The following is a 25,007-nucleotide window of genomic DNA, read 5'->3' as shown; positions in this document are numbered from 1 at the left end:
TTTAAAACTCTAAAAATTAAAAGCAGCAAATAATGTATTAATTAGGATTTATTAGTATACATTATAAATAATAATTATTTAACACATTTTTTTTCTCAATTTCATTTTTGCAAAATCTTGAATCAAATCATTAAATTCAATTGATCTTAATAATTCGGATTCGATTGCTAAACGAGTTAAAGATGATCGTTACATATTTTTTATTCTTTTAAGGACTAAGAAAGATCTTTCTGCTTCAGAATTAGCTATAGGCATTCTTACAAATATTCTAAGAGCTTTTTAACGATCCAGTTAAGCATTTTAAATGGTGAAATAAGTTCACTTTTTCTTTTTGAACTTGAAAATAAAACACTTGTGGCTGCAATTTCATCATTTGAATAAATTGCAAGAAAATCCGAAGATATCAGTGGTGTAAGTTTAAGCTTCAATCCTCTTGGGCATTTCTGTGAGCAATTTATCACATAAAAAGTGCCAATTCTAAACTTATCAGATTTATAGAGCGTTTGTTTTTCTTTTTCTCCGTGGCGTCGTTTAAAATTTTTGTAATTTTTCTTTTATTGAAATCAGAAAATTTCTGATTAACTTCTTTGCTCAAGGCTTTCGATTCTATTTCAATTTTTGAAAAATTATCTCTTGTATTTTTTAAATATTTAATCAAAGAAAACATCATGTTTTTAGCTACGTTTAAATCTAGTTCCACTTTTTGCAAATACGAATTGGTGGCGTCAAATCAGTTGAACATCTCTTTCCAGAATACCACCATAAAGGCATTTTCAAGGTTAATAATTTTTGATTTTAAAGATGAAGCTTCCTCAGTATCTAATTTTTGATTTATATAGCTTTCGAGTTTGGATTTATGGGGTCAACTAATTTTGGTTTTTATTTGTTGTTGTGTATTCGATTTTTCTTAATGGGATGGGGCCCTCGTTCCCGCGGGGCAGCAGCCCCCTATTAATTCGAGCCTGGCCATAACTTTTTTGCATGATATCTTATCTTACCACATTAATTGTACTTTTTTATTAGTTATCATGATTTTTGAAAGTGTTTCTTATTTCGCGAAAACGCTCATATTGTGAACTATGCCTTCAACGAACCATGAACTTGGAGTGTTAGAGAAATTAATAACTTATCAAATTATATTGACTTTGATTTTCATATTAATAGAAATGCATTCAAATATGTATATGCTCTATGCTGAAATATATATTACAGTTTTAAACGCGTTTCAACTAAAGCTTGCCAAAAAGATGCGCTTTTGAACTTTCAATCAAAGACGTATTCAGACGTATCTTTTCGATCTTACCATCATCAGTGAGAGCTAATAAAATAAGAGAGAAAAGGACCAGAATCGGCTAAAGTGGTGGTTGATTGTGCCTAATATTGGCCCAGGCCTATTTTACCATTTTCTTGTTAAAAATGTTATCTAACAATTAATGCTTAGATAAACTTTTCATTGTCTCATATACATCTTCTTTTTAATATATATAAATTACGTGTTACGTTGTTTGTCCGCGATAGACTCCTAAACTACTTTACCGATTTTAATAAACACCATGTGACATCTGTTCACTGGATTGAGTAAGTATTCAAAAGATGGCGCTATGTCAAACTTTCAAACGTTTCTAATTTTTTTTGCTAACGAGATACAGTGAATTTAACTTTTTCAATTTTTGGTATTGGCAGTTTTCCGAACAATAACTAGATATTGGGAACGGTACAATACAACTTCAACCAAATACACAGTGCATTAAACTGCCAGACAATTTATTGAATCAGAGTATTTTTCCGGATACACGGAGTAATTACTTGAATCATAACTGACTCAGCTATTGGGTTATTTTGGTATCCAAACATTTTGATATTGGTGAAATTAACTTCCAGATACAACAGTTGTTCCCAGGCGATACATCTGAAATGCCACCGCATAATGTTCTATTAAAGATTTGTTCACCTATTATTCTCTTCCGTAATTTTAATCCACCTAGAAAGTTTAAAGAAAAAGTGGTCCTGTTGCCACGTATTTCACTGATACCGACAGATTTTACCATGCTCCTCAGAAGGTAACAGTTCTTGGAAACGCCTTGTTTTTCTCATGAGAAGCTGTATGTTTGAACTATGTGTGTTAGCGAGAGACAGGTCAACCAAAAATATTGTCACCGATTAGTGCTAAATAAAATTTAAAAAATTTTAAAAATAGGCTGGGATGCGACCCACACTGATAACTTCCCATCCCATCTGTCTATTTGTATTGCTTAAAAGTTTGTAGGTTTTCGTGTTGGGTTAAAAAGTTGTCTATTGGCAGACCGTGTTGTTCTTTTTAGTTACTCTCCAGAAATGCTACAACTAATAATCAACCGTTTCGAAGTATACTGAATGTTTTGGAAATTAAAGGTCAATTTAAACAAGTAGAAGGTGATAGAAATGAAAAATGGCATTTCAACCTTGAACCTATCGAAGTTGTGGAAACATATAAATACTTGGGTGTGTTTATTACAAGCAACTTAAATATGGAAATCTATTTTAAAGACAAATTGATCAATGCAAAAAGTGGCATTATTTTATGGAAAAACTGTTTTGCTAACGACTCTATTTCACATAGCGTAGAATACAAAGCGCCTTACCAATAATTATTGACTAAACAAGCGTTTAGATAAACGCCACGTTAAACTTTAGAGACGAGTTTATTTGTGTGTTAACCAATAACCAAATTAAACACGTCTTTAACTAAACTGTGCTCTATTACATTATCTACTACATTTGTTGCCAAACAGACAGCTGCTGTCGAAATGACATTTGTTTTATTTATGAAATGTCAGACCGACTGAAAGCACTTATTTTTCTCCTTGCTTGCGTTTTCAGCCGATTCCATTGTTCCCTTATTTGCTTTGCTGTAAAGCAATAGCCAGTGGCATTGAACATTTCTTGAATGCTCTGCCAAGCTTCAAATTTGGCTTTGAGAGTCTTCCCATCATTCATTTTACTCTCCACTGTTATTGAAAAGGGCTTTACTGCTTCAACCAGCAACTCCTTCATTGCTGGTGTCCAGTTAACGGACCGACTTCGCTTCGTTGCCATAACAATTTACTCTGAAAAAAATTGAAATGTTACTTACATATACATACATATATTTAAATAAAGAAATTAATCTATTTGTTTATTTTAATTACCTTTTTTTAATTTTGTTTATTTTTATAAACCCACGGTCACGGTCACGGCCAAAAATAAATTTGAAACAGATAAAAGAAAAACGAAACATTTCTTTTGCTACCTGTCGGAATGACAGCACAAACATGACGTTTACACTTAATCACGAAGTTAAACGCGCGTTTCTCTACTCTAAATTTTAGAGTGACGTTTAGCGTTAAGCTGACTATTAAATTGATTATTTGTATGGTTCATTATTTAGAGTCCACTTAAATATTTAAGTCGTCACTAAATTTGATTATTGGTAAGGCCCAAAGTTTTTACTACAGCCTACAGAAAATATGAATCGGTAAAAAAATCTATTAAGATTCTACGTAAAAACATATTTCCAACTTCCAAAAATTACACCAAACAAATAAATTGAAATCATGTTATATCACCACTCTTCATTAAAACACTTGGGCTGCACATCGATTTTCTTTTAAGAGCTTTTAATACTCGTATATGTGATGACAGATTACATTAAGTGATTGCGATGAATATTATTCAGAAAAATAAACTTTGGTTCGAGGAATTATCAGATTACTACTGGGGAATGGATTTTATTCTTAAAGTTTATGGAAAGAAATTCAAAGATTCCCTGTATCACTTCATCGCTAAAACTAATACAAAAATGTTGACTCGAATGTATCGCAGAAGCAGCTTCTTCAGTCAGTTTATAGAGTCACTTTTTAAACACTCTTTTTTAGTGTTATTTATTTTGCTTGCTCCTTCTTTTTAGAAATTATAATCTTTTTTTATGTTTTCAAAATTTAAAACTACAATTTAAAACCTTGTTTTAAGATTAATTAATACATTAATATCATATACATACGAGCGGTCTATAACATTTTTCGCAATAAATAAACAGTTTTGGAACAATTTTCAAAAAAGTAAAATCAACTACAGTAAGGTATTTTTTTTGCTAAACTTAAGGCCCACAATAAATATGAGTCTCTCTATCTAAACAACATTTCAGATTTGACGGTATTTTGTATTTCCCTGGACTAAAACTAGGAGGAAACTATGATTCGTTAATTGGTATTTTGTTTGTCAATCAAAGACTCAAATTGAACCAACTCATCATCAAGACTAGGCTCTAAATCATCCGGACACACTTTCACCAATGCCAAATCAGGAATCTAAATCTCGAACGTACAGCTTCATAGGCTAGCAATCTTTCAGTAGGAGAAACGGATAGCTGGTCAATCACTGGGATGAAGGTGGACACTTTGTATTTTTCCTTCGGTGACAGATTTGCGTCTTGTGCTTTCCCGTAATCGAGCGGATTCAACCTCACATTTCTCGTTCTGGTGCGGGAGCGGTATTAGATCGGTATTAGATATTTGTTTGGCTGCTTCCTTGTATTTATCAAAATCATTTCGTTTGAATTCCACGAATGATTTCAATGACTCGAGTGCACGCATTGCCGATTTAAGAATCATTTTTGGGTCTTGCAAATCTTGTTTGTAGCGTTGAATCGCTCTTAGATATAGTTTCAAAATGTTTCAAACACAGTGGTCTCGAGACCAGATAATTTCGCAATCAGAATTCGATGCCTCTCTGTACCGGCTGTGAAAAACGTGTACAAATTTTGCACGAAATCAATAGTAATTAATTTTTCTATGAATTGAAGAACACTGATTCTTCCAGCAACCTCAGAGGTTGCTGGCAAGTACCACCCCACTCAGCCATTAGGCGATTGGGGTGTTCCCTCAAGATGGGTAGTGAATTGGAAGTGCTTCCATTTTGGTATTTCACTGATTGCCTGATTGGAGCGAACAAATATAGATCAATGTTTTCTGTTAAACAAGAAAGATTAAAGTAATAAAATAAAAAGAGGCTGGGATGCGAACCACACTGAGAACTTCTCAACCCGTCTGCTGAATAATCTTACTTAAAAAATTTGTAGGTTTTTTGTCAAAAAAGTTGTCAGTTGAATTATTCTTAAAAATTACCAACAATATTTTGTATACAATGAAATAGTTTGATTTCAAAATCTATTTTTGTTAGCGAGATTTTTAGTCGAAAACATATTTATGCCAATTTCAATAGCATTTTGTTATATAAACAAATACAAATTGGATAATTAAAATTTATTTGAAGTCACTATCTTCTATTGTTCAACATTTCAATTTTCTAAAAAGAAATTGGAGTCGAAAATCAATTTTTACGAACTTTTCGTGATTGTTTTTTAGGTTTTTATTTTCCATAGAAAAAATTGTCGAATAATTTTTCTTAAAATTATACCCGATGTCAAAAACTTTATTCTACGTTGCCCAAATTTCGTTTTTTTTCGTAAAATATTCGAGGTGACAAATATTTTTGTTCAGTTATTTTGACTTATAACAAAAATCGTTTTTGACTTTTTTTACACAAATATATACTAGTTTAGTATAACGTTAAAATACATAATTTAAATCTTTACTAGGTTTATAGCTTTATTGGTTTGTGAAAAACTTTGGGTTAACCAACCTCTTCGCCTTTTTTTAAATTCTGCATCTTTCCGCAATATTATCTGTATAAAAGAAATTATTTGAAGTGGATATATCTCTACTGAGATATGGACTAGGAAAAAAACTTCGCAAACGTAAGAACTTACGTACAAACTCACGCACAGCCATCTCTCTAAAAATCTTTTATTTAGATTCTAGGGACCTTGAAACTACGTGAAATGTCAACGTTTTAATTCGAAAAATCGGACCAATTACAATAACTTCCTATGGGAAGTTAATAACACACGCATTTAACAACATTTATGTATTGATATGTTTAAAAATAAAATAGTCCACATCTAGAGGGACAATTGTTCCACTTCCACCCCCTTAAATATTTAAATCACTCACTAAAGTTAGGATTTTTCGTGACTTGATATCGCATTACTTTTTACTGCTGGCTTAGTATTGGTAGCGCTTTAGATTACATCAGAAATTTTTTCTTCCAATAAAATTTTAAACCAAATATATTCTCATGATAGTAAAAAAAATACCCTGAAATAATGTTTCCTGGATTAGTTGACAGTTTAAAAGGCTTTGCAGAGGAAATTATTTCAAAATGAGTACAAAATAAACAATAAAAACATAGTCATCAAGATATAAACAACAAAATTGTATTTTACTGCGGATGCAATAAAAATAAATTGAATTTTTTTTATTACGAATCATTGATATAAGGCAAAAACAATTGTCTAATAATAGACCAATCGATTAATGAGACCTAAGTTTAGATGACTTTCGACCTTAACCTTCATTGAAATGTACAATGAAGAAATATAACCTCGTTTAGTTTCTAAAAAATATACTTTTTATTCATATAAATAATGTAAGTATGTACATTATGTATTTAAATTAAGAGCAGTCAGTGTCGTCTTGTCGATAATTCTTAAACCTAATGGAATCGATTTTATTATACTAAGTATGATCTTATACAAAAATAGTTCCTTACGGAAGAGCCTCTCACGAACATAATATTAAATACTCGTTTCTTTTTTTTGTAATAAGGAAGCAATCTAGGATCTAGGTTTTAGAATGGTATTTAGGAGATTCTCTCCAGGCTGATTGGCAGGGCGTGGAGACGGCGTCAACGACCTGGTATGCGGAGTTCCAGGTTCCTTCTTTCCAATTCTCGATGTGACTGCACGACGAGTTCTGATCTTTTCTTCCATTCTGCTGAACACCATGAAACAGTTGGACTCTTTGTAGATGGGTTTTCGTCTATCGTTCCACGGGAAAACCCATTGGATGGGTGTAAAATCACGCCTCCATGGTCTACGGGGTTTGAACCAAAAGTCAACTGTGAACTCATCGTCGCTGTCAGCATCATCGTCACTGAAGATTGAAAAAACAAATTGATTACGTAAAATAAATTATTGAGTCAAAATTGAAAAAAAAACACTCTTAGATAAAACTTACCCTCTAACGTATAGCCTCAAATATTTTCCCGACTTTCGAATCAAGGCTTGTGCCTCATTGAATGTGAGATTTTCAGCGGGAGTGTCATTGATTTGGGTGATTATGTCACCCAGCCGGATACCAGCCCTTCGAGCAAGGCCCGATCTCGTCACACCTATTACAGTAAGTGGCTCGTATTGATCGGTGCCTCCCGTTATCTCAATGCCCCATAAGCTATCGACAAAGCTCATAATCCTTCGATCTGTTTCAAGAGTGTACGTAATTCGCACCTCATATTCGACATTATCGAAGGCATCGGATGTATACTTGGGAACCCTCATTTTTGTACCAAATTAATCTGAAAGGAAAACATTATTTATGCGTTTAAAATCTCGCACCAATATTCAGTTAAAGGGTTTTTATAGTTCTTACTTGCTGTTTCTAAGGAATTTCAGGAGTCTTATTTTGGAAAGAGGTCCAACAAGAGGTTTCACGTCTAGATATTTTTTATTTTACACCCGAAAACAAACTCTATTGCTGATAATCGCTTGTTTCTAACAATTCGATTAAAATTCAATTAAACCACTGTCGAACTTTGTCGAGGTATTTATAATGTACAAATTCATGGTCACCTGTTTTGATTCGATTGAATTTCGTCATCAATGTCAATGCTAAGATGCATTCTTGACAGTGTTGACCAAGTCGAAATAGTGAAGTAGAGTAAATATAGTAAATCAGGGGTGCTGAGTATTTTATTAGCGTATTGTTTAGTTGAGTTTATTTTGTTGCAAAAAGCTTTTCGTGATTTAGATGAAGATTGTTGAAAGGAAATAAATTTTACTTGTCGTATTTGCATGAGTTTGTTTAAGTCAACAAATACCTTCCATTTTACTTAAACTAATGTTACCTGAGCCTTGATTCTTAGTAAGTCACTTTGGGTATTCATACTAAAATGTATGGGAAAATTATGTTTTGTTTTGGTTAATATCATCATATTGCCTTCCATATAAATCCTTTTTTTGGAAATTTTGGAGTAATGATATAGATCCCTGAAAAAATAAGTATTTTCTTCATTGTCAGTCCTTTAAAATGCATCTATTAAAATGTAAAAAAAAGTCCATAACACGGTTTTGAAGCGTAATGCAAAGCAAATATAAAATTTTCTTATGATTTTGCAAAGTATAAACTCCTATTGGTAATTACATACATTTTAAATTATTTAGTGTCTCACTTAGTTTTCCAAAACTTTCATTAGTTATTAGTCTAATTTATCGTTTTTGAGTTTGTGAAAAGAACCTTAAAAAATATGTTTTGAAATTAATTGTTTGTGCTGGTTTTGATTGCGACAAAAGAAGATAATATTGGAAAATCATCACACAAAACTAACTTGTTGTGAGTCTTCACATTCCATACATTAACCTTAAAAGAACGCTGATGTATTTATGTTAAAACAGAAAAGTCATTTAATACGAAACATCGAAGACTGAGTGAGATACTGTTTGTGAGAGGTGGGACCTCTCGTTATCCAGACGGCACGCGGCGGCGGAGGAATTCCAGAAAATGGAATCAAAGGTGACGTTTCAGTTGTTTGGAACTTCTAAGTGAATACCGTACGGGGTTCCTAGGACATATTTGGATCCTCGGATTTGTATGTAGAAGTTTAGTTCCGTTAATACATCAATGGATACGAACAGTTAGCGAGGAGCAGATATTAACGCCATCCACGAAGTGCGATGGGATGGACCTGGTAAACACAAACTATAAGACTATTTGAGTGTGGAATTGTTGTTGGAACTGGACTCAGGCAAAAAGTCTTGAAAAGTCCGCATAAGCCTAATATGTGCGCATGCCCCAACAGAAGAGAAAGTTTGAAGATAGCAGAGAAATATACTTCAAGCTCTTGGACAAGGCATATGAGCAGTACCCTGGCACAATCGGGAGATACATTCTGCAGGACATCACCTTCGACAACGGATTCAGGCTGATTTCGATGCGAGGTGAAACGTGCTGATAGCTTTTACACAGTTAATACATCTTGATATGGACGAGGGGATATCAAAATCTCCAGATCAATCAACTGTCAACCAGATTTACCACATTACGGTCGACGCCAACATTTCTTCAGTATAAAGGATGTCCGAACATTCCGAGGGGGCAACATTGACTCGATACACTTACTTCGTTTTAGTCAAGGTACGGCTACGGATATCGTGATACAAGCTAAAATAAGGAAGTACTGTCAAAAGATTTGGCATTAGACGGCTACTATAGCAAGATATTGCTATTTTGTATTTTGTTTTCCGATCCAGTCTTCTAACAACTTCTTAAGAGGTCCTATGCTGCCTGTATTAAACATCGAAAAGCAGTATCAACATTTTCGGGCAGCCATCAGCAATGCCGCCTTAGAAGTGCTAGGTTTCACACGGCCGACACACCGAAAGCCCTGGTTTGATGACCAGGTAGGCAAGCACATGCAGGCTTATAAATCGGCCCTTAAACAAATTGAAGATAGCTATATCGAAACTAAAGTCCAAATTAGTTAAAGCAGATGACTTGGTAGGGAGTATACACCAACTCATTTTCAAAGTGTGGTCAGAAGAAGGCATGCCCCATAAGTGAATTATCTCCTATTACACAAAAAAGGAGACCTTCGCAATAGCACTAACTACAGAGGTATCAGTTTCATTCTACTGTATTATATGAACTTCTGCAGCCGTTCGTCAACAACCTGATTATTGTAGCTTCAGACCAGGAAAGTCCATCATCGATCAAAAATTCGCATTACGGAAGATCTTGGCAAAAAAAACCAGGAACTTTTAATCGATACCCACCATCTCCATATCGATTTTAAAGCCGCGTATGACAGCATCTATAGGAATGGGCTTTATAGAGCTATGTCTAGTTTTGGTATCCCTGTCAAACTTATCCGTTTGTTCAGAATAACTATTGAGAAATACACGATGCGCTATCAATTATTTGATATCAATAAAGCTTTTAGACAAGGCGATGCACTGTTATGCGACTTCTTCAACATCGTTCTGGCAGTGCAAAACCCAACCCATAACACTAGAGGCACAATCTTCTAAATGTTCATCCAATTACACTGGAACGCCAATGATATTGACATAATTGGAAGATCAAAGAGTGATGCCAATGGAGCCTTTTTGAGCATTGCGAATGTATCGCAAATGATGGATTAAGTGGTCAATGAGGGCAAGATTAAATAAGTGCTCTTATCAAATAAGGACATTGAACAAAAACGTCTTAGACAGGTCACCATGAACAGCTATAAATTCAGACAACTATACCAGTGCTGAAATTAAACTGAGAATAACTCCTGAAAATCGATGGTATTTTGAACTTAGAAAGTAAATAAATAAGTAAAATTCTTTCTCGAGCATACAAAATCACCGTCTATAAGACACTTATCATTCCGGTTCTTATTTATGGCACTAAGGCTTGACCGTGTCAAAGAAAGATGAGAAAGTGATTTTCGGTCCCGTCTGCATATGTAGACCAAGAGTGGTTGAAAATAACGAACTGTACGGACAGTACAGCGATACTGACCTGCTTAAAAGAATAAAAGATGGCTGGGTCATGTATAGAGCGACCACGACTCAGATGACGAGTTCAGGTGTTACAGAATCTCAATCAACTTGGCGGAGACAGCTCGCTACTGACCTTAGCAAATCTGTCTTCAGTCAAGTGACAGCTGCACAAATATTGGGCTGTTTGATCTGAATCCTCTTATTGGAAAAACCTGTACTACGAAGAATCATGAATTCTGGTATCATTTTAAGAACAAATCAATTGATAATTTGTTTTTTACGAAAAAAAAAAATAATACAAAATTATTTTATTGTCTTAAATAGCTCGACAGAAAGTTGCTTTAATTTATTTGTTATTGATTGTGTGCTTTTCGAATTTCTTCAGATGATAGTTTGGCTGGCTATACTGAAATTAAATTTTATAAGGGCATCAGTTATCAGCCTGTTTTTAAAATGTCTTTATTGAAAAGTTAAAATCATTTGAAAAATTCCACGCAAAAAAGTGAATGTCAATATTTATTTTCACATATCATTGCAGTAATGTGATCTCGCTTAGGTATTTATGACGTAATATTAGAGGATCATGTGATGGAACAAATGGTGTTAATTAAATATTCAAACAAATATGTGGGTGGTATATGTATGTACATATAAACATTTCTAAGAGCAAACATATTTTGTTTGCCTATACCTACTTTAAAAAAAGGTTATCTATGATATGATAAATGAGGGGTCTTAAGTCTCAGACACGCTGAGTTTAATTATTCCATTTTTTCAGTACTCAAAAAACGTTTATACGGAACTGATCATCAGTTTTCAGGATAGACGTGCCTATTTTTATTTAATATGGATAAATTAACATTCTTCCTAGTTATAATTTCTGCCATATTTTGCGTAACATGGGGAGCAGAATCTCAAATCACTAAAGCAATGAAAAAATTTAAGATTATACCTGAAATTGTTTCTGCAGATATTGACCAAACACTAAAGGTTACTTTTGCAATCTTTTTAAAAAGGATTTTTCAAACTAGAATCTGTTCTTTAGGTAACCTTCGACAGTGGGGCATCTGTTAATAAAGGAAACGAAATTTCTCCTTTTGAAGCTAGAAATCAACCTGCGCTTGATTGGGATGCTAATGACAATGCGTGCTACACAATCTTATGCATGGATGTTGATGCACCTGCACCAGATGATCGGTCTATTAGCAATATTGTAACTTGGATGGTTGGAAATATTCTTGGCAAGGATGTCGATTCGGGAGAAGTTCTCGTTGAATATATTCCTGTATCACCACCAAGAGGGTCACAACTGCATCGATCGATTTACCTTGTCTTCGAGCATCCTAAGAAAATTAAGTTTGACCGTAAACCTATTGATGCAAGTACTATTACCGGACGTCCATACTTTTCGTTGGATGATTTCTCTGAAAAATACGGTTTTGGAGGTCCTGTAGCTGGAAACTTTTATTTAACTCAATTCGATGATCATGTCTTGAAAGTGTACAAAAGGCTAAGCTGCTGTTTTGAATTGAATAAACCAGAATAAATGAAATTAATTGAATTATATTTAATGTGTCTTTTTAACTAAAATAAACCACTCCTTCTACTTTTAACTAGTTTGGAACTGAAAACATATAATCTCATAACGAGCTGTGTGATTTTGGACATTCTTGGTTGCCTTCTGTTATTCTTTTTGTTTAAGTGTGTCAGTTAAATTTTTGAAAATAATAGAATAAACACTGCGCTCAATGCACTTTTTATTAATAAAAAAAATCATTCTTCACTATTTTATGTATAATGATATTTTGGTGAGTTAAACTCAATACAACAGTTCAGCTGTTTATACACTTCTCTTACAAATTCATCGAATTCAGTCAGATAATAGTTGAAAGCAATTGGATCGCCAAGTCCATATTTAGACGAGAATTCTTCGGATGAGAAGTTTGAACGTCCTTCGAAAGTAAATTTATCAATTGGTTTTTCATCAAATTCCAGTTCGCTTGGTTGTTTGTACAGAAGATAAACAATCCGATTTAGTTTAGCTCCTTTTGGAGGCGCAGCAGCAAAATATTCAGCGAGAATCTTTCCTGAAGCTATCGATTTGCCAGGAATATTAACAACCAACCAAGTAATAAGTTCACCAAGGAAAGGATCACCCGGTGAAGGTGCATCAGGATCTGTACAAATTATTGTGTAGTAGGCATTCTCATCTGCGTCCCAATCTACCTTAGATATGTTTTTGGCTTGATATGGTGTGATTTCATTTCCCATATCAACAGATACTGCACTCTCAAAGGTGACCTACAAATAAAACAGATTGGCTGTATACAAAATTCTTTTGAGGAAACAAGAAAATGGAAAGACCTTTAATATTTCAGCATTATCTGCGATGTTAAACTGCCGGCGGGTTCTGGATGTTTTAGATGATTCCGCCCAAGTTAGACAAAAAAGTGAAATTGTTAAAATGCCAAATATAGCTTTATTCATTATGCACAAAATATTCCACTACACTCCGTGTTTATGACCAATTTTAAGAGAAACCTAAATTAATATGACAAGAATCATCAGATCATCCAAAAAAGTAACTTGTCTCTTGTACTTAATTGTGCGCTCATTATGTAAACAGTAGGTACCCGAAAATATACAATCCAAACTTTTTTTTTTTAATTTTTATTATTTGTGAATAAATATTTACATACAAATGCCATATGGGTAACAAGGCCTCAACATGTTGTACAATATTCAATGAGTATTTGAAATGTGTTTTTTGTTTCCGCTACAATAAAACCAACCTCTTTATAAATTAATTTATTAATACGTACATCATGAGTTTTTTGTCAATTTTAATAATGCATGGTTTGTATCAATAAAAAAAACACCGTTTTTATTTCCTTTAATATTTTATATTGTTTAATATCTTTTTATTGAGTTATAAAGTTCACAAAAATTCATTTGTGGCGTAACATATTAGATAAGCGGCACTGAATCTCTTACTTAATCAAAATCATTTTTACTAGTGTTCAAACCTTTTATTTTGTTAATACGTTTACCTTAAAATGAGCGCATAAGGATATAATTTATTTAGATCGAACTGGTTTTATTAATACATTTTTTTTAAAATTACTTTTATCAGAGTTTGATATAAAGAGCAAACTCGTTTAAACACAAATGATTTAATTTCAATTATCATTTGATACTTTCTTCAGAGTTAACGAAGTTGTTAATCAATCCGATCATAATTTGTATATATGTACTTAGGCCATAAGTACTGTCCCTAACTTATGAGAGGTATTGATTTGTTGTTGTTCTCAAAATGTATAACGGACAAACGTTTCCTTAAGTAAGAACAGTTATGAGTCAGTTGAATTAATAACGTGAGGCACAGTCTGTTATACAAAAACTTGAAACGATAAAAACAGTTTGTGACAGAGCAAGAAATTGCCACATCGTCAAAGTGGGATCGAAGTAGTTGCGGAAAAAGCCTGAAGAAATTCCCTCAGCAAACAGAAATGTATGGCTCAAGACACAAAAATACTCACAAGAACGATGCCACGCCCCATAAAACAAGACAACAAGGCGCTAACCTAGGAATTACTAGAAAACGATTGAATGAGGCTCTGCACAAAAAAAGCGCCGAGATCAAAGTTGATGCTTCTAAGACACGCAAACGGAGGACACAAAAATATTCTTTTCAGATATGAGAACATTTTGGCTCTGGAATAGAAATTTAATTTCCAAAACTACAGGATTTACGCCTATAGCACCAAGGAAGCTGCTTAAAAGGTTGGAAAAGTTCAAAGAGTTCATCATCCAGCTTCAGTGATGGATTGTTGTAAGCCTCGACGAAATATTGAGTCTCTTAAATCTGATTTGGTGAAGACAGCAGCTTTGCTACCCCTGCTTGATGAAAGGCGTATTTTCTTATCTTGCGTGGCCAACAAGCGCCTCGAATTAGGTACTTAAAATCGAGCTAAAACTTTTCACCCATAGGTACTATTGAAGAGTATATTGAATTTTGTTTCCTCTGGAACAAATGTGACATCTTTTGCAAGGAAGTCTATCGGCGATTGTTCGCAGAACCTCTTTCCATAAGGTGCAGGGCATCCAAGGTAGTTGTTCCCGTTTTTTTTTTGCGTTATTTGAAGCACAGTCGCTGCTGCTGCTATGTCTAGTAAGCTTTAAAAGAAAACCATCGGCCAGCGTTGTGTTTGACGGCTTAAGAAATAAATAAATAAAATAAACCAAATGATTGACAACATCGACTCCACCTTTGGTTTTGTTCCAATCCAGTATCATTACAGACTTATTTTGAGAAGTGGCTTTCTCACATTTATGTTGCGTCGATAATAGAATAACTTGTTTAATTGACATTGGAACAAACTTCACTAACTGTTTCCTTTTTTGGTCATCAAGAAATTGCTTTACTACAAAAGTTTTCAACACTCATCTACTGTGAAGATCGTATCATCACATCCACAACTAAGTCCTCTACCTTCATCAGAGCTTTATCATATCTAAGCACTAATTTTACCGAATAAAAAAAAGGTAAACATTTTAGAACTCTAGTTATAAGTGAGTTGCACTTTTTATAGCCAAAATTGTCCATTGTTATCAAATAACTAATAAGAAAAAAGAGGCTGGGATGCGACCCACACTGATAACTACCCATTCCGTCTGTCGATTTGTCTTGCTTAAAAGTTTGTCTATATGTATTTTTACCAAATTTGCGCACTATTTTTTGTAGAATTTATTTTTTATGAAAAAAACGGACTGTTGGATTTTTATATGAAAATTACTGAATATTGAAAACAATATTTTCTATGAAATAAAATAACTTTGAAGCCAATACTTTTAATTTTTGAAAAGCTATTTGAGCCGAAAGTAAATTTTTACCAAGTTTTAGTATTGTTTTTTTTAAGAGTTTTATTTTTTGTACAAAAATTGCCAATTCGATTTTTTTCAAAATTTTACCAAATGTTGAAAACAATATTTCTTATAAGAAAAAATTAGTTAGAACCTATTAACTCAAAGTTTTTAAAAGATATTTGAGTCGAAAATCATTTTTTACGAACTTTTGTTAATTTTTTTTTCGGTTTTTAATTTTTTGTACAAAAACTGTCAAATCGATTTTTTTCAAACTTTAACTGAATGTTGACAACAAGATGTTTTAAAAGATAAAAATAAATTAAAGCCAATATCTCAAAGTTTTGAAAAGATATTTGAGTCCTCAAATTTCAATTTTTTTCAATTTTTACCAACTTTTATAATTTTTGTTTAGGTTTTTATTTTTTGTAAAAAAAACTGTCAATTAGATTTTTCTCAAAATTTTATCAGATGTCAAAAACATTATTCTTCGTTGCACAAAATAGTTTTAGAGATGAAATCATTTTTCAGTCGTAAAATTTTTTTTTTTTTCAGTTTTATTGATTTATAAAAAAAACCGTTATATTGATTTTTTTCAAAAAATATACCTGGTTGGTATCACGTTACAATATATTATATAAAATTTAATTCAAGTCTCTAGCGTTTTTGGTTCGTAAGATATTTAAGGTTAACCAAAATTTTCACCTTTTTTTCAAACTGCTATGGTGAAAAAACCACCCACGCAATTTTCCTGAGAGCCCTTTCTGCATCTTTCTGCCTTATTATCTGTACAACAAAATTTATTTGAAGTCAATATCTCTTCTGGTTCTTGAGCTATGGACGACGAAAAAAACGTCGCGAACGTACGGACGTACGGACGTACGGACGTACAAACGTACGTACACACGCACGCACAGACATCTTTCTAAAAATCTTTTATTTCAACTCTAGGGACCTTGAAACGTCGAGAAATGTCAAAATTTTCAATTTGACAAATCGGACCCATTACAATAACTTCCTATGGGAAGTTAATAATGAACCTTTGAACTCGCATAATTGTACTCATTTTAGACCTTAAAATGTTTATTAATCTGCAGGGCCAGTTGGAATAATACCAGCCGAGCTACAAAAGACTTCTAACATAATTGCACCAATCCTTACAGCAATTTTTACCAGCTTTCTTAACCTGGTCCACGTTCCCTCGGCATGCAGAGAAGTTAAGGTTGTTTTTATACAGAAAGCAGGTAAATGCTCGCAAGTCAATCCTAAAAAACTACGACCTATAATTCTATCATCATTCTTAAGACCTTAGAAAGATTGATTGATATCTATTTAAGGGCAAGTTTTGATACAAGACTTCTGTCTTCGTCTCAACATGCCTACTGCAAAGGTAAATCGGTGGAAACAGCGTTACACACCTTAGTACGAATTGTCCAATATTCCCTCCATCCAAGGGCGGATCCAGACTTTTCATCAGTGGGGGGGGGGGGATGTCACACACTTAGATGAGTTTTTACTCATGAAAAATTTTTTTAATTGTTTTGTAAAGGATGATAACAACATTTAATAATTGCTAAAATGCCAACTTTAGTTAATAAATTATTTAGAACACTGTTGTCTAGTAAGGTATGGTCTTACTATTTAATGTGGATGACTCATATTTAAGAGCTAAAATACAATAGGTTAGAGGGTTTTTGGTGCATTTCACGCAGAAATGTGGGAAATTGTTTTGAAACGTAGCTTTTTTCCAAAAACTAAACACACTTTTCCTGTTTTCATTTCTATTAATGCAAAGAACACTGCAAAAATTTAAAAATCCAGAAAATGAGAGAAGATCTGATATGTCGGGCTTTTTTTGGTGTAGTTTTTTTCGAAATCAATTTCCGGGAGTCTCTTATTACTCTCGTTATCAATCTGATTACTGGTATTTTGATCTTTTAAAGGCGTCAACAAAACTTAAAAATTGTAGAGACAAAAAGGTATGGTTATTGAATTTAAGGAAATAGTTGCATTAAAGTACATAATTTCTCTAAAATAAATAAATTAAAACAGAGTAAGGTAAGTAAAAAAATAAGTTCGAAAGAAAAGTCTTGTAGTACTCACAAATTACTCGTTTCAAAGCTATCAACAGATATGAAACATTTATTATGTTGTTCACTTAGCCATTAATTTAACAAAAGTGTCACTTGATTTTTTTGGGACATTTGTATTATTGAAATTCGTGTTTGAATCTCAGTTCTAGAGCATCCAAAGCAAATTCACTTCAAAAGTAGATTTATTTAATATTTTTAAATCTTTTGTATTCAACAGAAAACCAAATTTCTTTCAAAAAGTCTGTTTAAAAATATTTCCTATATTTTAAGATTTAAAAATTTACCTGCAAATGTACCTGTGTTGTTTTTTTGGAATAAGGCTGAATATCCAATTCATATTATGTTCTTGGTCCAATGTTCAGTCAAAAGTAGTACTTTTAGTAAAAAAGTTTAAGGAAGTAAAATGTAAATGGTGTTTTCATATACAATCCGCCATTGCCTCCTTCATAAAGACTTTACTATAGTTGCTTTCCTTGACATCGAAGGTGCTTTAACAACGTGGACACATCTGCAATCACATCTGCACTAACATATTTAAATGTAGAAAGTTCTCTTCGGGAGTTTATTCATTTAATGCTGACTAGCAGAATAATTAACTCAAAACCGGGCAACTTTTCTGGCCGACGATTCGTAATAAAGAGACACTGCAAGGTGGTGTTCTATCCCCTCTCCTCTGGAACCTAGTGGTAAATGAAATCCTGACTAGTCTGGATACGGAGGGTTTCAGAGTGATAGCCTATGCGGACGACGACGACGCACGTTGCTATAGCACTTTCATTAAAGCATCTTAACAACATAAATGAACTCTTACAAAATGCCTAACACCGACTAATACTTTGGGCACACAAAACCGATTTAGTCTTATTTCGAGGATACAAAATTCCATTTATCAACCCTACCTATATTAAGGAATCCAATTAAAATTCTCAGACGAGGCTAAATACATGGGTCTTGTCTTAGATAAAAAACTGAATTGGGAACGCAATGTACAAGCAAGAGCCAACAAATCTACCGTAGCTCTCTTTTCTTGCAAAAAAGCTGTTGGTAATAAATGGGGCTTACAACCTAGAATCACGCATTAGCTATACATATTCCTAATCAGACCGATTTTAACGTACGGTGTGGCAGTATGGTAGACTGTTTAGAGAAACCTAAAAACCGGGATAAACTAAATAAAATCCAACGTTCAGCTTGCCTATGTATAAGCGGATCGCTTCGCACGACCCCATCTGCGGCACTGGACACCTTTCTATACCTAACACCTCTTGACATATTTAGCAAACAAATAGCTGCAAGAGCCATTCCGTAATGCTTAGGTATTAAGAATCAATTCCAAAGCACACAGACTACAGCATCCCCCAACTGCAATTCGATAGAAATTTTCAGATTTCTATACCTCCCAGATCTTTTTGGGAGGATAGGACATTCGTGGAAGATGGGGCAATCCATTTTTATATAAAAAAAAATACAAAACAAAAGAAGGGGGGGTTGAGGTGTGTACTCTGAACGACTGAAATTAAGTCTCTCATTCCGCCTTCCCAATCACTGTAGCGTGTTCCAGGCGGAACTTTTGGCGATAAAAGAAGTCTTTTATTGGCTTTAAGAAAACGTGATATCAACATCTGAAATCCGTATTTTCTCAGATAATCAGGCTGCTATCAAATCCCTGGACTCTACAACAGTCCATAACTGTCGATCATCTCTAATGGAGATGGAACAGCAGTTTAACTTTTGCTGGGTGCCGGGCCATAGACACATTCCAGGTAACTGTAGGCACATGAACTCGCCAGGAACTATACAGTGCAGCCCATCCTACCCCGTTTGGCTCGTACTGGTATACCAATCGCTACATGAAAACTGTTGATAACGCAAGACGCTATGAAGAAAGCAAACACCAAGTGGAACAACATCGCCACGTGTCAAGTCACAAAAAAACATCTGTCCAACACTGGTTTTAAAACGTTCAAGGTGCTTGCTCTCTCTAAGCAGATCGCATATAAGCTCGATAATAGGTGCCATAACCGGACACTGTCAAATAGGAAAGCACGCCACGAGACTAAGCGTATTCTCAAATGACTTTTGCAGAAGCTGTATGAACGAGGAAGAGGAGGAAACAATTCTTCATCTTCTCTGCATATGGCCTGCTCTGGCTCAAAAACGCAAAAATTACCTATTACAATTCTTCTTTAACGATCTTAAAGATCTAGATCATATCAGCATAATCAGCCTCTCTTGTTTCGTAAGGTACTCAAACTGGTTCCATTGAGCTTAGGAGGAAACCTCAAGATTCATGTGGTATCACAATGGCTCATTAAACTGGCCTAAGTGTGTTCGTTTCCATCTTGGACAGCCACTTTAACCTAACCTAACTAAGATATTGAAAACCCAGTGGGTTGAACTTTGTTTATAAGTTCCCAATTAAAGAAAACCGGAAGTCTTTATCTAATTTTAAAATTATGGCATTGTATGCCAATTTTGAAGTCAAAGAAATTGAAGAATAAAACTGTAGCATGGCAAGAATCCGAAACTCAATAATTAATAATAAAATAATATTTATAAAAATTAAATTATAAATAATATTATTAACATTAATTTTGTTTTTTCCATATTATTCAGTTTTATTTAAATGAAACATCTATCGTTTATTATTAGCAAACCTATTTATGAGTTTGTGATTCCAAAGATTAAAACTCAATTGAAATTGCTTCAAATATTTCAGTACCTTATTATATTGAAACCAATATACTAAATTACAATCATATAATATACGATTTCATACCGTAATGATTATTTAGCACTCCCCTTCGTCATTAAATTTTTATTTGTTAGGTTAATTATTCAACCTTATTACTCAAACCAAATGTTAAAACATAAAATTCTGCGTTGATATTTCAACACTAAAAATTGATTCTCAAAAGCAACAACAAAAAAATATTTAAATTGTTTCAATTTCAGCTGAAAAAACACTTCACGCTCGACATCGAACAGAATAAGGTTAATACATTTTTGGCTTCAAGTACAAGCCAAGCATTCTTCGTAAAACCGATCGATATGAATAAATTATTGATCTTTCTACTGGTAGCAGCTGCTTCCACAACCTCCCGAGCTCAAAATGAGGAATCCAATATCACAAAGGCTCTGAAGAGCTTTAAAGTTATACCAGACATGATTACATCAGATGTTCCAGAAGCATTAAAGGTATTAAAATCGATTTAGCTCGATACATATGACTTTCTAACACAATTTTTTTGTCTCTAAGATTACTTTTAACAGTGGAGCAGTTGTGAACATGGGAAATATTATATATCCATCACAAGCAAAAGATCAACCCATGGTAGATTGGAATGCTGACGAAAATGCTTACTACCTTTTAGTTTGTGCTGATCCTGATGCACCGTATCCTGAGGATCCTTTTTTAAGTGAACTTAATACTTGGATGGTTGGTAATATTCCTGGAAAGAATATTCTTTCAGGTGATGTTCTGATTGAGTACGTAGGATCTGCACCACCTAGAGGAGCAGATTTAAATCGATATGTGTTCTTGCTTTACAAACAACCAAAGCGTATTGAATTTGAAGAAAAACCCATTGATAAATATACAATCGAAGGACGATCAAACTTTTCAGTGAATGCCTTTGCTTCGAAATACGATTTAGGTGAACCTGTAGGAGCAGAATTCTATCTCTCTGAGTATGATGACTATGTTTTAGATCTTTATGGTCAGCTTCAATGCTGTTTTGAATTAAACAAACCTGAATGAAATTTTTAAATAATAATAAAACAAATTTTTTGATTTAAATATGTTTTTTTCTTTTTATTAATAAAAGGTTTTCCATTCATGTCCATTATTTTTATATTGAAAAAAGACGTGCGTTCTAAAGAGAAATCAATTAATTTTTTCACTTGGTCTCAACAAAAAAGTATACAAATTCTTAATCAGAAGAAGTATCAAGCCTGACATAACCAAGTTTATCAACCCGTACTTTAAACAAAATCAATGAACGATGAAAACCTGATTTGATTTTTTCGATTGCATTTTATTATTGTCAATCAGTACTTTCCTCTCTGGCCATTAATTTTAAGCCTCGGTTAGCATTTCTCAGATTTCCACTTCGAAGCCATTAACCGTAATGTCAAATTTGAATTGCCATTGACCTTATATGAATTAAGGTAAAACGAGAACTTAGCTGCAAGTTACTAAAACGAAATCATTATTACAAAGAAAAGAAAAGAATGTTGCAGTATTTTTAAATCCCTCTTGGCAGCTGTTATAATTGGCAAGTGAAACTCTTTGTATCTTGAAATTGTATCCAAAAAATATTTGAAACTTAAATTAATCATCAAATACAATGAATCAACTCTCAAATTTTATGGAATTTTCTATTTAAATGAAATTTTTGGAAGAATGTCTCACAACATGCCCTTGAATGTTATATCAATACAGAGGTTAGGTTACGTTAAAGTGGCTGTCCGTAATGGAGTAGGACACACTGAGGTCACTTTAATGAGCCATTGTGATACCACTTAGTCTTGAGACTATCTTTTAAGCTCAACGAAACCAGTTTCTGTCCCTTATGAAACATTGGTCATGTTTATGATTGACATCGTTTAGATCAATATAGAAGAATTATCCTAATTTCTTAATCTTAATACAGCTTCTTCAAAACTCTTTTCAGAATACGCCTAGCCGTGTGGCGAGTTTTTCTTTTAGACGGCGCTCGGATATAGATCCGATTATCGAGCGGGGAGTATGCGATCGGGCGTACTAAAGTGTGTTAAGCCGTTTTCACCGATTTACCTTTACACTTGGCATGTTGAAACATAAACAGAAGACTACCTATTAGATCGCTGGTGTATACGCTGAAGAGAATCGGCGAATTCACCGCTCCCTGTTGAAGACTATTTTTAATTGAGAATGTTTTGGTAGAAGTCACATTGCCACTTTTGACAACAAACTTTCTACCGTTAAACTTTTTATAAATTATAAACAACAATTGTTTGCTTATGCCAAGCCTGCTTAGTTTTAGGTAAAGACCGTCTAACCATACGGTGTCAAAGGCCCTTTCCAAATCAACCAGAACAGCACCTGCGGATTGTTGTTTTGATTTATTCCATTGGATACCAGAAAGGAGTTAGGACGCAGCATGAATTGTGTGATGACCCGACTTGAACCCGAACGGATTATCCGGAATTATTTTGTTGTCCGCAGCCCACTTAGTCAGAGCCCTGTTGATGATCTTTTCGAAAACTTTGCTGATGCTCGGGACAACTCGGTTGTCCTTTCTCTTTTTCGGGAGAGGATGAACCACAGCAATCTTCCAATGCCCCCGTGTGCTCGGCGATTATGGCATTTGCCAAGGAATGTCATTGAACTGCATGAAACCGCGGTTCTCAGTTCTCCATTGTGTCCATTTCGAAGTTAAAAGTGATTAAGTAGGGCTCTGTTTTCCAGGTCGTGGTTGGAGTGAATACTAACATTCACCTTGTACACTTGCTGGAAAGCAGCTCCCAGCTCCTCAACTTTTTTCTTCGGATCGTCAATTATGTAAAAGTCATCGTCAAAGATGGCTTCTAGTGGATCTATTTGCGCTGTATTAAGTACTTCTCTGTTCTGTTCAGTTCTTTGGAGTTTCAGACACGGAAGGTCATTATCGTTATTTTTTCCTGAATATCTTGTTGATTTTATGGAACATACTAAGGCCACTGGAATTAACTGACCGGATCTTGCGGTCCCAGTACTTGTTAATTGATAACCTGTAGTTCTCCTTAATCAACAGATTGACATTTTTTATTGATGGCTTTAGTGTTCTAACCTCCAAGCCACGTGGTAAGTCGTCTGTAAAAGTTTTTGAGTCTTGTCAGTAAGCCACTCTTGTACTTACGTAGTTCGTCAATAGCCACTTTTCTGTAAGCGTCCCTTTGGTCCCGTTCTGTGTACTATGGTATTGTCCGTTCCATCGTTCGTTTATTGTTTCGTCCATCTGTTGTAAATGTTGATTTGGTTTGTATTTGTCAGGTTTCTAGTTCTCTCTCTAGGGCATTTTTGAAACGAGCCCGAAGCATGTTACTGTAATTGTAAGAGTGCGTTGCAACGTATTCCTCCAACTCCACGCCTTCGTTCGGAATCTGCAATACAGCTGCTGGTCCACAGTGATCACTGTCGTACTCGACTGTCTGTAAGCAGTTTTAAGGGTGATTACTGATTACCCATTTTGTCTGTAACTGTCAGTCTGGTGTCGTACAGCAAAAGATCCAGAAAGGAGCCGCTTCTCGGATACGATGGCTTTTCAGTAGCCAGCAGATCGACGCCGCCGTATTCAACGCTGTAAAGATCCATCAAATTAAAAAGATGGTTACCTCTGGGATTACTATTTTGATTTCCCCAATCTTCATGTTTTGCGTTCAAATCACCGGCCAAGATGAAATAGTTTTCTTCCAAGCTCAGTTTAAGTTCCCTAAAAAGAATCTCGAGTTCTGAAGCAAAGTAAGTATCCTGCGGAGCTCCAGCCTCGTAAGCCGCAATTATCGGCACTAACCACCATTCCACGGGTACTACTCGATAGATGGATTAAATAAATGGACATCAATCAATCTTTATAAAGTCTTTAAAAGCTGTCAAAAATTGCCTTAAGGATTGGAGCAATTATGCCTGAGGCTTTTTGCAGCTCGGCTGGCCATCTGGTCCTTTAAATTTAAATTGTTCGAAGCTGTTAAGAGCCCATTTCCAGTCTCCATCTCTCAGACAGCTTGGCATCTCTGCATTAGTTAAAAGAATTTACTATAGCCTGGAAGCCTCGAAGAATTCTTCTATCTTTCCTCAAAAGAACTGCCAGAAAGTTTGTTAAGATTTACTTAGTTCCTTTTCCTTCTTATAACTTCTTTGGGATTCTTTATAAGAATCCAAGTGCATTTGAACACATACTTTGCACTATAAGTATAACCAGCCTACACAATTAAATTAGATGCTTCCAATGTTGTCTTCTGGATGACTTATTGTTACTGGTTTAACAGCTTAGACCAGATAATTGACTTATCCTAGCAAAAAGTATTCCAGAGTTGTGAAATAATACGCATAAAAGCTTTCAAAACATAATTCCCAGCTGTTAATGAATAATAAAGAATTAAAGTGTTAAAATTTAGTTTAAAACTACTAAAATAATAAGAAAAGTGAATCATTGAGATCTTAATAGAAACAAAAAACTTACCAATCAATTGTTGATGGAAATAGAAATCGAATACTATTCGAGTCTAGAAATTTCTTTAAGCCTTCCTTCATTTGCTCAAAAATTGAAAGAAGAAAAATTCAAAAGGAAAATTTCACACAACAATATCAGCTAAAATGATAAACATATGGCAATGCTAAAATCCCACTTTTAAACAATTTTCAAAAATTGCCAAACAACATGTTTTTTGTGTTTTAAGAGGCATAA

General features: G+C 34.1%; 4 protein-coding genes across 5 annotated transcripts in view; 2 read left to right on the top strand and 2 right to left on the bottom strand.

The window, feature by feature from the left end:
* LOC129940792 (protein D3-like) overlaps nt 1-21,376 on the top strand; it is a 31,962-nt gene extending 10,586 nt beyond the window's left edge. Inside the window, exons 2-3 of the mRNA XM_056049273.1 lie at nt 20,533-20,775; nt 20,837-21,376. Of these exons, the coding sequence (XP_055905248.1) occupies nt 20,533-20,775; nt 20,837-21,337 (744 nt within the window). The 3' untranslated portion in view covers nt 21,338-21,376. The remainder of the gene's footprint in view (nt 1-20,532; nt 20,776-20,836) is intronic.
* LOC129940794 (uncharacterized) lies at nt 6,464-7,643 on the bottom strand. 2 transcript variants are annotated; one of them, XR_008780763.1, is made up of 4 exons: nt 7,506-7,643; nt 7,095-7,431; nt 6,628-7,010; nt 6,464-6,570 (listed from the first exon to the last, which is right to left on the bottom strand). XR_008780763.1 is itself a non-coding variant. In XM_056049276.1 (3 exons), the coding sequence occupies exons 2-3, from the start codon at nt 7,412-7,414 to the stop codon at nt 6,692-6,694; spliced, it is 639 nt and encodes a 212-aa protein (XP_055905251.1). In that variant the 5' UTR covers nt 7,415-7,431; nt 7,506-7,643; the 3' UTR covers nt 6,464-6,691. The 2 variants fall into 2 exon arrangements, 1 of the variants encoding a protein (XP_055905251.1); XM_056049276.1 differs by having other exon boundaries at nt 6,464-7,010.
* Nucleotides 11,411-12,187, top strand: LOC129940793 (protein D3-like). Its single transcript, XM_056049275.1, has 2 exons — nt 11,411-11,611; nt 11,667-12,187. The coding sequence occupies exons 1-2, from the start codon at nt 11,468-11,470 to the stop codon at nt 12,165-12,167; spliced, it is 645 nt and encodes a 214-aa protein (XP_055905250.1). The 5' UTR covers nt 11,411-11,467; the 3' UTR covers nt 12,168-12,187.
* Nucleotides 12,347-13,161, bottom strand: LOC129940795 (protein D3-like). Its single transcript, XM_056049277.1, has 2 exons — nt 12,986-13,161; nt 12,347-12,922 (listed from the first exon to the last, which is right to left on the bottom strand). Exons 1-2 carry the CDS (start codon nt 13,106-13,108, stop codon nt 12,410-12,412), a joined length of 636 nt encoding a protein of 211 aa, XP_055905252.1. The 5' UTR covers nt 13,109-13,161; the 3' UTR covers nt 12,347-12,409.
* Nucleotides 21,377-25,007: the final 3,631 nt, after the last annotated feature.

The sequence above is a fragment of the Eupeodes corollae genome, chromosome 1 (assembly GCF_945859685.1).
Source record: "Eupeodes corollae chromosome 1, idEupCoro1.1, whole genome shotgun sequence".
Classification (NCBI taxonomy): domain Eukaryota; kingdom Metazoa; phylum Arthropoda; class Insecta; order Diptera; family Syrphidae; genus Eupeodes; species Eupeodes corollae.
This window is presented reverse-complemented; position numbering and strand designations above follow the sequence as displayed.

Excerpts from the sequence above, each read along its gene's own strand:
- LOC129940795 (XM_056049277.1), bottom strand. The coding sequence starts at position 13,108 with ATGAATAAAGCTATATTTGGCATTTTAACAATTTCACTTTTTTGTCTA. Across the intron at positions 12,923-12,985 it reads ATAATGCTGAAATATTAAAG|GTCACCTTTGAGAGTGCAGT; the intron begins GTCTTTCCATTT and ends TTTTATTTGTAG.
- LOC129940793 (XM_056049275.1), top strand. The coding sequence starts at position 11,468 with ATGGATAAATTAACATTCTTCCTAGTTATAATTTCTGCCATATTTTGC. Across the intron at positions 11,612-11,666 it reads ATATTGACCAAACACTAAAG|GTAACCTTCGACAGTGGGGC; the intron begins GTTACTTTTGCA and ends TCTGTTCTTTAG.
- LOC129940794 (XM_056049276.1), bottom strand. The coding sequence starts at position 7,414 with ATGAGGGTTCCCAAGTATACATCCGATGCCTTCGATAATGTCGAATAT. Across the intron at positions 7,011-7,094 it reads TTGAGGCTATACGTTAGAGG|TGACGATGATGCTGACAGCG; the intron begins GTAAGTTTTATC and ends TTCAATCTTCAG.